The sequence below is a fragment of the Dromiciops gliroides genome, chromosome 2, assembly GCF_019393635.1.
Source record: "Dromiciops gliroides isolate mDroGli1 chromosome 2, mDroGli1.pri, whole genome shotgun sequence".
Taxonomy (NCBI): Eukaryota; Metazoa; Chordata; class Mammalia; order Microbiotheria; family Microbiotheriidae; genus Dromiciops; species Dromiciops gliroides.
In genome coordinates this window covers 621,633,336-621,648,921 of record NC_057862.1, presented here as the reverse complement: position 1 = coordinate 621,648,921, position 15,586 = coordinate 621,633,336, and the positions used below count along the sequence as shown (strand labels likewise).

Below are 15,586 nucleotides of genomic sequence, written 5' to 3'. Positions count from 1 at the left end.
CATTACCATTATCATTATCATCATCGGTAGCACTTATATAGTGCCTACTATGTGCCAGGCACTTTACAAATGTTATTTCATTTGATCCTCACAACAACCCTGGGAGGTAGCTGCTATAATTATCCCTATATTACAGGAAAGCAAAATGAGATAGATGGAGGTTGAGTGAGTTGCCCAGGGTTACACAGCTAGTAATTGTCTGAGGCCAGATTCAAACTCAGGCCTTCCTGAATCCAGGCTCAGTGCTTCTATCCATTGTACCACTTTGTTTTCATATACCCAGACAGCTGATTCAGGAATAACTTCCAGATCAGTGACGAGTCATTTATTGTTGAAGTAAAGTCAATTTCACTTAATTAATGCAGTGATATTGTCTTCCGTGTCCAATATCTTCTAATTTTTTTTGAAGAAAATATTTATGATATATAGACATGAGACTCTTAAATAGTCTTTAGTAAGGCCAAACAGCCTCCCATAACATTTCCCCAACTGTTTTGGTCATGTGCTTGGACATATCAACAGAGTCAATGAGGGCCAGTCCTAGAGGTATCTCCCACCATAGCCTCAGGGTAAAACTAGTCTTATCTCTCTTATAGCATACCTGGAAAGTGGTCATTTATAGACTTGTGATGAGGAACTTGTTCTTCCTCAGGCAACTCATTCTACTTTCAAACAGTTTTAACTGTTAGGAAGTTTTTCCTTATATATACTTTATATTTTATATATATATTGAATATCTAGATTTCCTTATGTATTTTTAAAGTGCTTAGCACAATGCCTGGCATAAGAGTCACTTAATAAATACTGATTCTCTTCCCCCTTGTATCAAATCTAAATCTGCCACTAATGCAATTTCTACCCATCGTCCTAGAGTTTTGCCTTCTGAAGCCAAACAGAACATGTCTGTCTGTTCTTAGTTACCTTTTCCACATGGCAGCCTTTGAAATAATTTTTATTTTAAAGAAATTTTTTATTTATATCTTTTGGGATTTTTTTGTATTTTTAAATTTCTTTCTATACGCTTCCCCCCATTCTCCTCCCAAAGAGCCAAACCAATAAAGAGCCAAAAAAAATTTGTTTTATACAATTTTTTTAAGGAAAAAAAGAAAAAGAAGAGGAAGAAAATCAGCAGAAACTGATAGCTTGAGAAAATGTAGTTACATAACTCTATGGTGGTGTTCCATATCCATGGAATCCAATATTCCACCCCCACTTTTGCAAAGGAGTTGGGTCGGGGGAGCACCTTGAAATTCTTGAAGTCCTTCCTAAGTCTTTTCTTCTCTTTTCTTTCCTATAACCAATCCCCATATAGAATACTCTCAAGGCACTACTCAGTCTCCCCTTTGCTCTCTAGTTTGTCATTGTTTTTCCCCTTAGATATTGCCCAGATCTAAATACAATACTACAGATGGGCGGATTATAGAGGGTTTAACTCTCTACAATCTGATTTTTGACCTTCAGATGAAAGTACTTCCTAGAGTTACCAATAATCTCCTAGTCCACGAATCTAATGGCCTTTTCTCAATCCCTCCTGACGTCTCTGTAAACCTTGACACAGTCAGTCACCTTTTCCATGCTACTCTCTTCTCTCTAGGTTTTTGTGACGGTGCTCTCTCCTGGTTCTCTTCCTAGGTTTATGTCTCCTTTGTTGGATCCTTATCAAGGTCCTGTCCACTTGCTGTGGATATCCCCCAAGGTTCTATCCTGGGCTTTATTTTGTTTTCCCCTCATTCACTCTAATGGATCCAATTGTTATCTCTAAATGATGATGTTCATATATACTTTATCCAGCCCTACTACTGACCTCCAGTCTCTCATCTCCAACTGCTTTATTGGATGTCTCCGACTGGATGGCATGCAGACATATTAAGCAACATATCCAGAACTGAACCCGTTATCTTCTCCTGCCCCCAAATACTTCCTCCTAATCTTGTTGTTCTGTCAAGTGCGCCACCATCCTCCCCGTCACTTATGCTCTCAATAATGTTGCCAAGGCCTGCCAATTCTTCCTTCAGAATATCTCTTGTACTTGCTTCCTTCTATGCTCTGGCACTGCTACCACCCACCATTTAATACCTAAATATAGTAGGTACTTAACACATATTTATTGAATGAATGAACCAAAGTGATCTTAGGGTATCTCTGTTAGGAAGTTTGTATTTGATCTGATGGTCAGTAGAGAGCTGTGGAGGGTTAATGAGCAGGGGAATGACATTAATCCTTTTGTTTACTTTTCTTCTTTTGAATTAATGTAGTTCAAGTTTCAGCTGATTACAGTCATTTGCTGCTTATTAATATTTCTGATTTGTGTGGGTTCCCCATAGGGTGGATTACTGATCAATCACCACGCAGATCAATCTCTGAATAGCTTCTGTCAGTGGCAATCTGCTCTCATCGGGAAAAACAACAAGCGGCATGATCATGCTATTTTACTAACAGGACTGGATATCTGTTCTTGGAAAAATGAGCCATGTGACACTCTAGGTACAGTACCAAAAATGTCTCACAGTATATTAGTGTTGCTTAGACTGTTTTCTTTTTATTAACAACTAGTGATCCATAGGAATGTGCTACAAGAGAAAGTACCCTGTACTAGGAGCCAAATGAGTTAGATTTGAGTACAAGTGGTATGTACCCCTTGGTAGAAGGGTGACTTTGGGCAAGTTATTTAACTTCTTCAAACCTCAGTTTCCTCACTTGTAAAATGGGAATAATAAATGCTTGCACTGTTTTTCTCACTGGATTACTGTGAAGAAAGTGATTAAAATGCCATATCACTTATGGTGGCATAGTGCATAGAACATTGAACCTGGGTCAGAAAGACCTGAATGCTAATTCTGCTTCAGATACTTACTAGTCATTGTGACCCTATGAAAATCACTTAACCTCTTAGCCTCAGTTTCCTCTTCTGTAAATTGAAGGTAACACCTTCCTCACAGAATTTTTGAGAACAAAGGAGATAACATATACAAAATGTTTTACAGTTTTATATAGATGTTATATAGATAGAAAGTGTTATAGGTACTACTACTACCACTAGTAATAGTAGTCACAGTAGTAGCATCAGCAGCAAAAGCAACTGCAATGGTAGTAGCAGCAACAGTAGGGAAGGCAGCAGCAGTAGTAACATTAGCAGTTGTGTGACTTGGGGAAAACTATTACCTTTCAGTCTCAGTTTCCTCATCACAAAATGAAGCAAGATCCCTGAGGTCAACTTGAACAACCCATGAATTCCTTCTACAACATCTCCAACAATCTCTTAATAAATTCTCTTTCTACCTATCTTTCTTTCTATTTATATATAATCCATCTATCAACCCATCTATCTATCAATCATCTGTCTGTCATCTTTATATACATCTATCCATCTATCTTTCATCATCTGCCCTTGAGAAGCTTATAAATTTGTGGGTAGGAGTGGTAGGGCGTGACATGTACATAGATACACATGATATAAAGGAGTGGTGGAGTTGGTGTTGGGGGTGGTAGTGGCCAAAGGTGAGATCCAGACAACTTACTCTAGAAAGATATAAGGAGGGAGAGATCCCTCTTTGCATAAGAATCAGGGAAAGTCTTATGAGGAAGGTAGCATCTGAGCTGAACCTTAAAGAAGAGAAGTATACTGAAAGAGTGTGGGACATCCACAGAAGTAGGAAAACATAGGAACAACTCAGAATCCAGTTTGGCTGGAGTTCAGAGTACCTGAGATGGAGACATGTTTCCTAAAGCTAGGTAAGTAACTTGGAACCAGATTGTAGAGGGCCTTAAATACCAGGCCAGATTGTAGTTTGTCCTAGAGGCAATAGGGAAGGACTGAAGGTTTTTAAGCATTGGAGTGAAATGGGTAGACATGTGCCTTGGGAAGATTATTTTGACAGCTTTGTAAAGAATGAATTGGAGAGGAGAGACCCTGGAGGCAGAGAGGCCATTTAGTGGGGTTGGTACAATAGTGCAGGTGAGAGGTAGGGTAGTGTCAGTGTGAGAATAGAGAAGGTAATGATGGGAGAGATTTGGTGGAGGTAGCAATGACAGGACTTAGCAATTGGAAGATGGGATTCAAAGATGATTCAGGTTTGATGTCTGGGTAGTTGGGGGGATGATGTTCAATTAAACAGAAATAGGTAATTTTGGAGCAGAGGAATATTTCAGAGGGAAGATGATGAACTCTATGTTGAATATGTTGAGTTAGAGAGGCTAGTGGGACATCTAGGTGGAGATGTAGAGCAGGCAGATGGAAATGAGACACTAGAACTCAGAGAGGAGACTAGGTTTGGAGAAATCCATTTGTTAGAATTTCTTGAACAAATCTATTTGGAGCTAACTCTCCTAAATGGACATGTAATGTTTTCTTTGTATATATTATATATTTACTTATCTATATGTATGAATTATATCCTCCCTATAGAATATAAATTCTTTGAGAACCGGGACTGTTTTCATTTTTGGTTCTGTATCCCCATGCACAGCTGGCTCACAGCAGGTGTTTATTAAATGCTTGTTGGATTGATTGAATCATTGACACCAGAGGCCCTATCTGAAGCCTTTCTAGCTAGTTAAGATCTGTTAAAAGCATGTGCTCTGATAGCATGGCCTTCAAGAACTGACTGAAGGAAATTTTCCATGGTCTGAGGAAGCATTAGCGACTTGAATGGAAGAGTGCAGGTTTCATACTGTTTAAAATTGGTCTGATATTAGTTATAGAAAAGGGAGCTAAATACAGTTGTACACACAGCCAAGTCTCTCCTGAATCCTTAAGATCTAAGAAAACTCTTGCATAGGTGATACATTACAAACTGGAATAACATCTGGCTTTGGTGTTTCCTGTAGGTTTTGCTCCCATCAGTGGAATGTGCAGCAAATATCGAAGTTGCACCATTAATGAAGACACAGGGCTTGGTCTGGCGTTCACCATAGCTCATGAGTCAGGCCACAAGTAAGTGAAGCTTTGAGTTGTCATTTATTTATTATTATTCATTCATTTATTCAACAAGCATTTAAGCGTGTCCTGTGTGCCAGGCTCTATATGTATGTAAGAGATGCTGGGTACAGAGACAAAAATGAATGTCACTGCCCTCAAAGGGCTTATATTCTATTGTGGGGAAACAACATGTGCAGAAAATTAAATAAAAAATAAACATAAAGAAATTTCTAGGGAAGGGTACTAGAAACTGGGAGGATCAGAACAGGAGCTGACATTTGAGCACTGAAGGAAAGTAGGGATTTTATGAAGAAGAGGTATGGGCACATTGCATGGAGCAGACAGTACAGAGGCAAAGGAATGACCATTGGATTATTTAAAATGGGGAATAACAAACTGAAGTTTGTCCAAAGTGTGGAGTAAGTGGAGACGAATGTAAAGTAAGGCTGGAGCCATGAAGGGATTTAAAAGCCCCAAAGGGGCTCCCCCCTCCACAAGACATCAACCAATCTGATATAGGTTATATATGTGCAATCCACAAGTGCTCTTTTTATGAGTTCTTTCTATGGGGGTGGATAGTATGCTTCGTTATTAGTCCCTTGGGATTGTCTTGGATCATTGTATTGCTGAGAGTAGTTAAGTCATTCACACTGGCTCATTGAACAATACTGCTGTCACTATGCACAATATCCTCCCAGTCCTGCTCACTTCACTAAACTTCGGTTCATATGAGTCTTTCCAGGTTTTTCTGGGATCATCCTGTTTATAATTTCCTATAGCACATCCTTTTCCATTTCACATTTCTGCTCGAAGACATCTAGTCAAACGCCCTCATTTCATAGATGAGAAAACGGAGTGCTTCAGTGATTTGAATAGGCTCACATAGATAATAAATGATAGAGCTGGGATTTGAACCCATGTCCTTTGACTCCAAATCCAGTCCTCCTTCCATTACCCCAATTTGTCTGTTTATAAGTTGTATCTCCCCAGTAGCATGTAAACTCCTAAAGGTCAGGGACATAAACGTTTTGTCTTCATATCTCTTGTACCTCATACTGTGCTCTGCAAATAGTAGGTATTTAATAAATACTTGTATAGGATTGGATTACTGTTGTGGAGAGAAGGGAGAAACTCGGGCCCAGAAAGGTGAGTTCCTTGTCTATAAATATTGATATTTGGAGGTTGGATGCTCAACCATCAGGGATTCCTGTTCAGTTCGGGGTTGGGACCTGAGGTTCTGTTCTGAGATTTATGATCATCATAATAACAGTCATATTTGTTAGCATTTTAAGGTTTTCAAAACATTATGATTATGCTCAGTTATTGGAAGGGTTGTCATATGGAAGAGAGTTTAGACTCATTTTGTTTGGCCCCATAGGAAAGAACAGGAACAATGGATGGAAGGTGCAAAGGTATCTTAGACAGGATGTCAGGGAGAAAAAAGTCTTCCCAACAATTAGAGTTGTCTAAAAAATGGAATTAGTTGTCGTAGAACATAGTAGATTATGGATTATTCACTGATAGAGGAATTTCTCACATTTCTCACGTAGGAACTGGATGACCACTCGCTGGCTATGTTATAGTGGGAATTTCAGGTAAGGGTTGGAATAGATAGTTACTGTTCTGACTCTAAATTCTTCAATTCTAGGATTCCCCACAGCAGCCTTTTGACATAGGTAGCCTAAGTACTATTATATCCATTTTATAGATGGGTAAACAAGCCCAGGGAGATAACAGTGAATGTAACCGACTCATTTCAATTTTGTAATCATAATCCTAGTGCCCAGCACAGTTCCTTACATTTAGGATGCATTTTATAAATTCTTGTTGAATGGAATTGAAGCAAATTCAAAGGATTTGCCTGTGGTCACTGAACTAGAAAGTGTCAGAACTAGGATTTGAAACCTGGTCTCTTGAATTCAGATCCTGTGCTTTCCCTAAAATGTAAATCCACTCTCCCAAAGTTCTGGAAGCCATTTTTATGGTTCTTTTAGTAGTATCTTGGGGATGCCAGGTTTGCATTTGGGTCATCCACTTATCATTTCTCTTTCTCATCAAGAATGGGCATACAGTTGCCACTGTGATAGCATTGGAATGGATAACTGAATGCAATAAGCCCTTTCTTCCAAAACTTTTGGTCAATTCCAGTCAACAGATTTTTATCTTTAAGCTCCTAAATGATAGATAGCCAATGAATCCATACAAATCTGTGGTCATGAATTGTTTCATGGTAGGAAGAGTTGATAAATTCTCTATCCCTGGAGGGATTCTGGTAGAAGCTAGATGATCACTTGTTGGGAATATCAGAGAGGGGGTGAAGAGGCACTATGGTATTAGCAGAGAGAGCATCAGAATCAGGGAGTTTGAATCTGTCTCTGATGCTTATTTACTCTCTCTTTATGAACGTCTCTATATACAAAATAGGGATAAAAATACCAGTAGCTCATGCCTCATGAGGTTGTTTTGAAGGCCAAATGAGATAATGTTTGTGAAGTGCTTGGTAAATCATAAAGTTACATATACACTTCACTTATTATCATTCACGATTTAGGTAGTGGTTGAATCGGATTCTTTCGAGGTCTCCTTTGACATTGTTAGAATTTTAACAACAGAAAAAAATATAGAGCTCTGATATCATGGATATTTGGACATGTAAAATGTGTTTTCAGATTGTGTTAGGGATTTTGTTAGGAAGGGGAGAGGTGGAACACTTGGGGCCACCTTTTGTTCTACTTAGACCCATAAAAGAAGCTGTGTACTGTAGTAGATAGAGAGCTGGCCTTGAAGTGAGAAAAGTATGGGTCCCCCTTCTACCCTGTACACGTATGGTCTGTGTGACCCTTGGCAGGTTACTTAACCTCTTAGGGTCCCCTGGCAACTCTAAGGCTATAAATTGCAAAGAAAGTGCTGATCTGAAGGGGTAGAGTAAATTCCTCACCTGGAGTTCCCAACCCAAATAAAATCACATGTCTGAATAAAAAACAAGATTCATAAACTGTTAGAATTGAAAGAGACCTTAGAATACAGGAAATCAGAGTTGGAATGGTCCCTAGAGGCCATGGAGTCCAGTCCCATTATTGTACCAAAGTGGAAACTGAGCCCCGGAGACTTCTTACCAGATTTTTTTAAAGCATCAATTTAATTTCCAGCAAAAAAGTTCATTTTTTTCATAAACCACAAATCCTACTTCCATGCTAAAGTTTGCTCAGAGACCACAACACTGACGCATCCCTCTGCAGGAAATCCAAATTGTGACCTTTCTCATACTCGGAAGAATACTTTGCATTTTTTTAGTCTTTTTTCCAGGGATCTCCCAGCACTTTCTAAATATGAGCTTTTCGTCCATGAATCTGCCTCCTCATCCTACCAAGGTAGAGGATCACAGTGTCCAGAGCTGGAAGGAGCCTAAGAGATTATTCAGTCCAATCCTCTAATATTACAACCCAAAACTCAGAGAAGAAATTTGTCCAGGGCCAGGCAAGTAGTGAGTGACAGAGTTAGGGTTTTAGCCCAGGTCCTGTAACTCCAAACCCATTGTGCTTTAGGTTGATGTGCTTAGACCTGCATGTTAGAAAGATCACCTTGGCAGGTGAGTACAGGATGGACTGGAGTTGAGGAGGAGTTCAATAGTGGAGGCCTGGGAGATGAGGAGCACCCCCTGTGGTGGAATCATGAAGGTCGAAGGGATTAAGAACCCTACCACCCAGCCAGGTGTCCACAGTTTCTTCTTTTTGAGGAATTTGAGAAGGCACCTTCTAAAAAGTCTCATTTTTTCATAACATCTCCAATTGTTTGTCATTTTGTAGACTATAAAATGCTTTCCTTTCAACTTCTCCGTAATGGAGAGGGTGTAAGTATTATTATCCCCATCTTTAGAAATAAGGAAACCGAAGGTCAGAGATGGAAAAATCACTTGTCATGGGTCATCTGGGAAGAAAGAGTTGGGTTTTGAATCCAGGTCTCCTGACATTAAATCCAAGGCTCTTCCCACAGTACTGTTTTGCCTTATAGCATGTTACAATTTGAAGGTGTTGACAACTAAAATAAAATGAAATAGGGGAATTGGCCATGGAACAGGAATTCGGCGGGTCCTGCTTGTCCCCAGACGAAAACATGTTGGAAGCTGGAGATGCAGAAATCAGTTCAATGTGAAGAAAAACTGCTGAATAATTATCTGTCCAAAGGGTCACACCAAAATGTTGGGTGTGACCCGGTGTCCTTAGAATAGAACCAAGAATGAAATCCTTCATTCCATGGAATGGAATGGTCTTCCTCCAGAGCAAGTTCCTGGGGAGTTTTTTTCATTGGATGACTTCGAGCAGATTCTAATAATAACAGTTAACAAACATTTATATAGTACTTTGAGGTTTTCAAAACACTTTACATGTGATCTTATTTGATCCTTGCAGTAATCCTGTTTTGAGACAGGTGCTATCATTGACTCCATCTTACAGAGAAATCCAATGACTTGTCCACGTCTGCACAGTTAGCAAAGATCCAAGGTAGGGTTAGAACCCAAATCTTCCTAACTCCAAGTACCATTGTACATAAAAGATGCTGACTAGATGATCCCTTATCAGGAATTCAATTCAGTAAACACTTATTAGGTACCTACTAATGTATAAGGCTTTGTTCTGGGTACTGTAGATATGAGAACAAAAAATGAAAGTCCTTATTTTTAAGGAGCTTATATTCAGCCTCTGTGTGTGTGAGAGAAACAAAGAGAGAAATAACATCAGTTATGCAAATAATGCATACATTATTCACATAAGCATCAAAGTAAATAAATGAGGGAAATATTAAAATCTCTGTGTGGGTAAAGGTCAAACAAAATTTCCTAGAGAAGGTGACAGATTTTGAAAGATAGAGGTAAGGAAAAAAATGTATCCCAGTTATGGAAGGTGATTTGTGCCCATGCATGGGAGTCAGATATAGATTGTTGAATTCAGACAACAATTAGTGTAATTTTTTCTGGAATATAGTGTGGAATAAGGCTTTAAGGGCAGGTAAGAACAAGGCTGGTGGATCTTAAATGTCAAGTTAAAGAATTTCAATTTTATCATAGAGGCAAGATATAATCGTAGGTAGTTTTAGAGTAGATGAGTGATAGTCAGATCTTGGTCTTAGGAAGATTATTTTGGCAGCTATATGGAAGATAGATTGGAAAGGGGAGGAACTAGAAGCTTGGAGATCATTTAGGAGACTAGAGCCATACTATACGCAAAATATAATAAGGACCTGATTACTAGGGTCATGTTACTGGAGAGAAGAGGATGGTGACAAGAATGCTGTAGAGGTAGAAGTTATAAGACTTGGCAGTTGCTTAGGTATCAGGGGGAAGGGGAGAAGTACTGAAGGTACAGGATGGTCCCAAGGTCATGAACCTTTGTGATTGGGAGGATGGTGGTGGATTCAATAGAAACAGAAGTTTGGAGGAAGAAGAAATTTGGGGATTACTGCTTAGGTAAGGTCTAATTAGATGATGTATGAGATCCTCTCAGGTTGGACATTTTGTGATTTTGTTATAGATAGGTGAATTTAGTATGTTCGTAATTTCTGTAGTACCTCCCTCACAATAGGGTTTTTGTTTTGTTTTGTTTTGGCAAGGCAATAGGGGTTAAGTGACTTGCCCAGGTAAGTGTCAAGTGTCTGATTTGAACTCAGATCCTCCTGACTCCAGGGCTGGTGCTTTATCAGTTGTATAACCTACTTGCCCCTCCCTCACAGTGTTCTTGTCAGGATTGAATGAGATAATGTATCTGCAGCTCTTTAAACCTTAAAAACACTATGCAAATGCAAGTTATTATTATTTATTGAGATAAATTTATAAATTATCAGCTAGAAAAAAAGACAAAACAAAAAATATATCAGCTAGACGCTTTTTTTTTTTTTTTTGGACAAAAAGAAATAAACACCGATGTTCCCCCTGAGTCTCCAGAATGACTAACCACCCAATTTGAATATATTAGTTTAATCATCAGTTCTCTCCTTTCCTCAATATAGAATGTCATCCTCAAATTCCTTTTGATCAATTTCCTGCAGTGTCTATAAATCATTGCATTGTGGTCCATTATTTTTCCCATCTGAATTTCAGAGGATGCACATCAAAGTGGCCCAGGGTAAGGCTGTTCTTGTGTTTTGGCAATCTGAGTCATGGGGATTGGGCAGGATGAGAGATACTGCCTGATCTCTCTCTCAGGATCTGTGATGGGCAGCATTTCATGGGTGAGGAGGTGTAATATAATAGAAAGAGCCTGTATTTTCAGGCAAGTAAACTGAATTTGCGTGCCATCTCTGCTACTAGCTGCTTTCATGATTTGGCCAAGTCATGAATCCTTTCTTTGGTTTCAGGTTTTTTGCCTATAAAATGTGGGGACTGAATTGAATAATCTCCAAGTCTTTCAGTTTCAACATTTTATAATGCTATTATCCTTTTACTTGGCTTTGGATCTCTGGTGACTAACCGTGTGATGTTGGGAAAGTCACTTTCCTTTTCTGGGCCCCAGTTTCTTCATCTGTGAAAGGAGGTTGGATGTGTTGATATTTCTAATACCTTCCAACTCCACCATTTTATGATTCTTTTTCACTTAAACTCCATTATGCCTAGTTTCTCCATTTGTAAAATTGGGGATATATTATAAAGTAATAGTGAAAATAAACAAGATATTAAAATTATGGAATGATCCAAAAGAGCTAGAAGGGATTCACAGGGACCATCTAGTCCAGCTCCAACCCAAGTCATGAATCTCACCTAAAATATCCCTAATAAAGGGTTATCTAGCCTCTGCTTCAAGACTTTTGGGGTAGTGAAGGAATTAATTATGTGCAGAGGCAACTCTTCACAGTTTTGAACAATCCATGCTCATTAATTTTTATGGATTCACTCGCCACCATTTAGGAGACAATATATTTAGTGTTATATAAATGCAATTTTAAAAATTATTATTATTATTATTTAGGAAAATCTTTCCATACCCTTCTACTACTTCCCAATATGAATTAGGAAGCCAAAGGGAGTCATTGTTGTTAGCAACATAGTCTTGGATATCCATAACAAGCCCCAGTATAATATATAGAACCCATTTTCCCACTTGGATGGAATTTATCTTCCACTTTCATTTAGTTTTAGTTGTGTGGACCCAAGAGTTCCAGGTGGTGATTATTCAGATTTAATGATCTTTCTCTCCCTGCTTACATCTTTCAAAGCTCCTTTTTCGGACTGTACCTCATTACTGGGCCACATTATGCCACATTTCAGTTTCTCTTATGATGGTTGGTGTACCGGTAGTCCTGTCCTCTTCTGAGGCCTCATAGTGGTATAAAGAGGACCCCAGGCTCTCAAAGGCTATTCCAAGGGAACATAAGCTCTTTGCTTTTACAAGCTGGAAAGACTTCAAATGGTGGTCCTGGAGTTATGTCTATCATCCAAGGACCAACATAGCTAAATTTTATCACCTGAAGCTTGAGCAAGATTGTTTTGGCCACAGTAACACATGAAGATTCTTTACTAAGGTATGGATACCATTTGCATCCATGAAGGGAGTACTCATGTGTATGAAATACAGGTTCAATTTAAGTTTTGGAGTATGTACATGTCTTATTCCCTGTGATAGAATATAAACTTTTCATGAGTACTGGAGCTATCACATTTTTGTCTTTGTGACACACCCCCTCCACCTCTGCCTAGTACCAACTAGAGTGGTCTTCATGCATTAGGCATTTAATGTGAGTTTATTGAATTAAGTTGGATATGGTAGGAAAAAATATTTCATTTCTTTTACTGTTCCAACATACTGTAAAAAGCCTTCACAGATTCAGAGACTCTTGGAGCTAAAAGGAAGCTCAGAACATAAGTTATTGGAACATGGAACATAGTATGTCCAAGCTGGAAGAACCCTTAGAATATGGAACATAGTATGCCAGATTTGCCAGGGCCCTTCGAACACACTATATTGAGTATTGGATGGATTGTTCCATTCACTGTATTTATATGCTTTAAAATACATATTTGATTGATTGGTTGTGACCTTAGAAGAGAGGCTTAAAATATAAGATCAAAAGGGACCTTTATAGAACATGGAATGTTAGAAATGAAAGGGACCTTTGATACAAATCATCTAGTCCAAGGGATTGACCTTTTTCTATCATAGACCTATTTGACAATCTGGTGAAGCCTAAGGACCTCTTCTTAGAATAATGTTTTTAATTGCATAAAATATATAGGATTAAAAAGGAAACCAATTATATTGAAATAAAGGTATAATTGTTCCCATCTAAGTTCATGGACAGTCTAAAACCCTTATTTAGCAGATGGGGAAACAGGTTCAGAGAGGGCAAGGAATTTGACCAAAGTTACACAGAAAATAGATGGCTCCTGCCTATCCCTATATAATACCTTTCAATTAAATGATAACTTGTCTTGTTCTTTTCTTCCATTTTGATTCTTGATATTCTATATAGATACCTATTGTCATTTGTAACTAATAAATAGGGCGATTGAACAACAAAAATTTTGTTACTATCCTTATTTTTCAGCTTTGGCATGATTCATGATGGAGAAGGGAATCCATGCAGAAAGGCTGAAGGCAACATCATGTCCCCAACTCTGACTGGAAACAATGGGGTGTTCTCTTGGTCCTCTTGCAGTAGGCAATATCTCACCAAGTTCCTCAGGTATGGCCAGAAGAAACCAAGGAGATTGTAATAGAATTCTTCTCTGGGTAGTGTTGCAAGCAGTGACAAATAGGGTGGAGGCCAATGTTCACAAAAGATGGCTCCCGCTGCCTTGTTGAATGGTGAGCCAATGACAATGACAATAGCTCAGTGACTTCTTCAGCCTTCTGATATAGGTGAGTAGGTGCCAATTCTAAGTCTCAGCTTTGGGTTCAGTGGCTTGTCAAATATTATTTCCAATATGAACTTGAGGGAACTGAGATTCAGGAGATATTAAGTGATTTGTACATGGCTACACAATGAGTCAGTGGCAAAGCCAATATATGAACCTAGATCTGATTCTGAGACCAGCCCTCATCCCTACATAGTATGGTACTTCTTGGATTGGACACATGCTCCTGGTTTGTTCTAGAAGAGAACGGCTTCACTTCTTGGTTGTTACTATCTGGTTCCCCACTCCCCACCACTCTCCACCCCCACCAACAGACAAAACATCAATTGAGTCGATTCTATCAAACAAGAGTAGGAAAAGTGGAAGGTAAGAACCAAACTGATCATTTAATTAAATGAGTCGTCTGTCTTGTTGGTCATCATTTCTATCAAGATAGGCATCTAAACTTGTCTACGTTTTGACTTGGAGGATTCTCTGCATAAAAAAGTGGATGGAGACATACTATGTAAAGAGTGAAAACTGTAGTTTTTAACCCTGCTCTGAAGACAAAAGTGAATAGGGATTTAATATATAAAGACAGATTTCCTGGTATGGAAATTCCTTCCACCAATGTAGACTACAACCCAATTATGATTTAGTAGATAATCCTTAGGAAATTGTCTGAGGCACATAGGGGTTAAATGACACCCAGAGTCACACAGATAACATCAGAGGTCAAATTTGGATCTTACTTTTCCTAATGGCAAGCCCAGCACATTAAGCATTATAATATGCTGCCTCATCAGCAAGGATAAAACCTCAAATCATTGAACTGAATTGAGCTCAGTGAACTGAATTCAAACCCTAGAATCATAATTAAAAACAGGGAAGAGCCTAATCACATGAGACACATTGGAATACTGAAGCTTCTAAACATGCTCATCTTTGCTAAAATCTTTAAAAACAGGGAAGAGCCTAATCACATGAGACACATTGGAATACTGAAGCTTCTAAACATGCTCATCTTTGCTAAAATCTTGTGGTTAAGGAAAAAAAAGTTATTTCGACTTCAGCAACCTACGGGGACATTCCAGTTGAACAGTTATGTTGTATTTGTACAAGGAACTGGTGCAGATAAAGGCACTTCGGAAAACATAAACACAGAGGGAGACTGAGTGAGACTTGTCTGCAATACATCAGTCTACAGTGTTGTTCATCCATGTGTTCTGCTACTGATTACCTGTGTGATCAAGGGCAAGTCACTTCCTCTCTGGGATTTAGTTTCTTCAAGTGTACCATTAAGGTGTTGCACTAGACCTGTTGTCTCAAACTCAAATAGAAATGGATCTTCCATTTTAATCTGGTTTGGGCTTCACTTGGGAACTCTGCTTGGGAGTTCTGCCTTCCACTGGGAGTTTGACACCACTCTGCTAGATGATCCTTAAGACCCCTTTCAAACTCCAAATCCTCTGAATTGGATTCCATGCCTGGATAATTTCACATTTCAGTTTTCTAATAGAAGAATACTGCTAGCATTGCAATGTTCCCTTTCAGATTCTCCACTCACTTTAGTAGGAACACCACAGTTCTACAGAGCACAGTTTGGGAACCCCTGGTCTATTTTTTGTTGCCCTCTCACCCACTGTGGCTTCAGTCTTTCCCACCCCTCCTGTTACAGAGAGATAGATGTCTGGAAAAGGTAATACAGTCATATAGCAAGAATCCACATGAGATAACAGATGGACAGGCTACATTCTCCACTGGGTTTCCACAGAATATAAAGGGATCTAAGGGAAGTCCCCAAGCACAAGAGGTGAATTCTAAATGAATGATTTATGGAAGGA

General features: G+C 38.9%; 1 protein-coding gene across 1 annotated transcript in view; it reads left to right on the top strand.

Moving 5' to 3' along the window:
* ADAMTS18 (ADAM metallopeptidase with thrombospondin type 1 motif 18) overlaps window positions 1-15,586 on the top strand; it is a 187,818-nt gene that overhangs the window by 82,534 nt on the left and 89,698 nt on the right. The window contains exons 8-10 of the mRNA XM_043981146.1: window positions 2,325-2,484; window positions 4,828-4,933; window positions 13,454-13,591. Coding sequence (XP_043837081.1) covers window positions 2,325-2,484; window positions 4,828-4,933; window positions 13,454-13,591 — 404 coding nt within the window. The remainder of the gene's footprint in view (window positions 1-2,324; window positions 2,485-4,827; window positions 4,934-13,453; window positions 13,592-15,586) is intronic.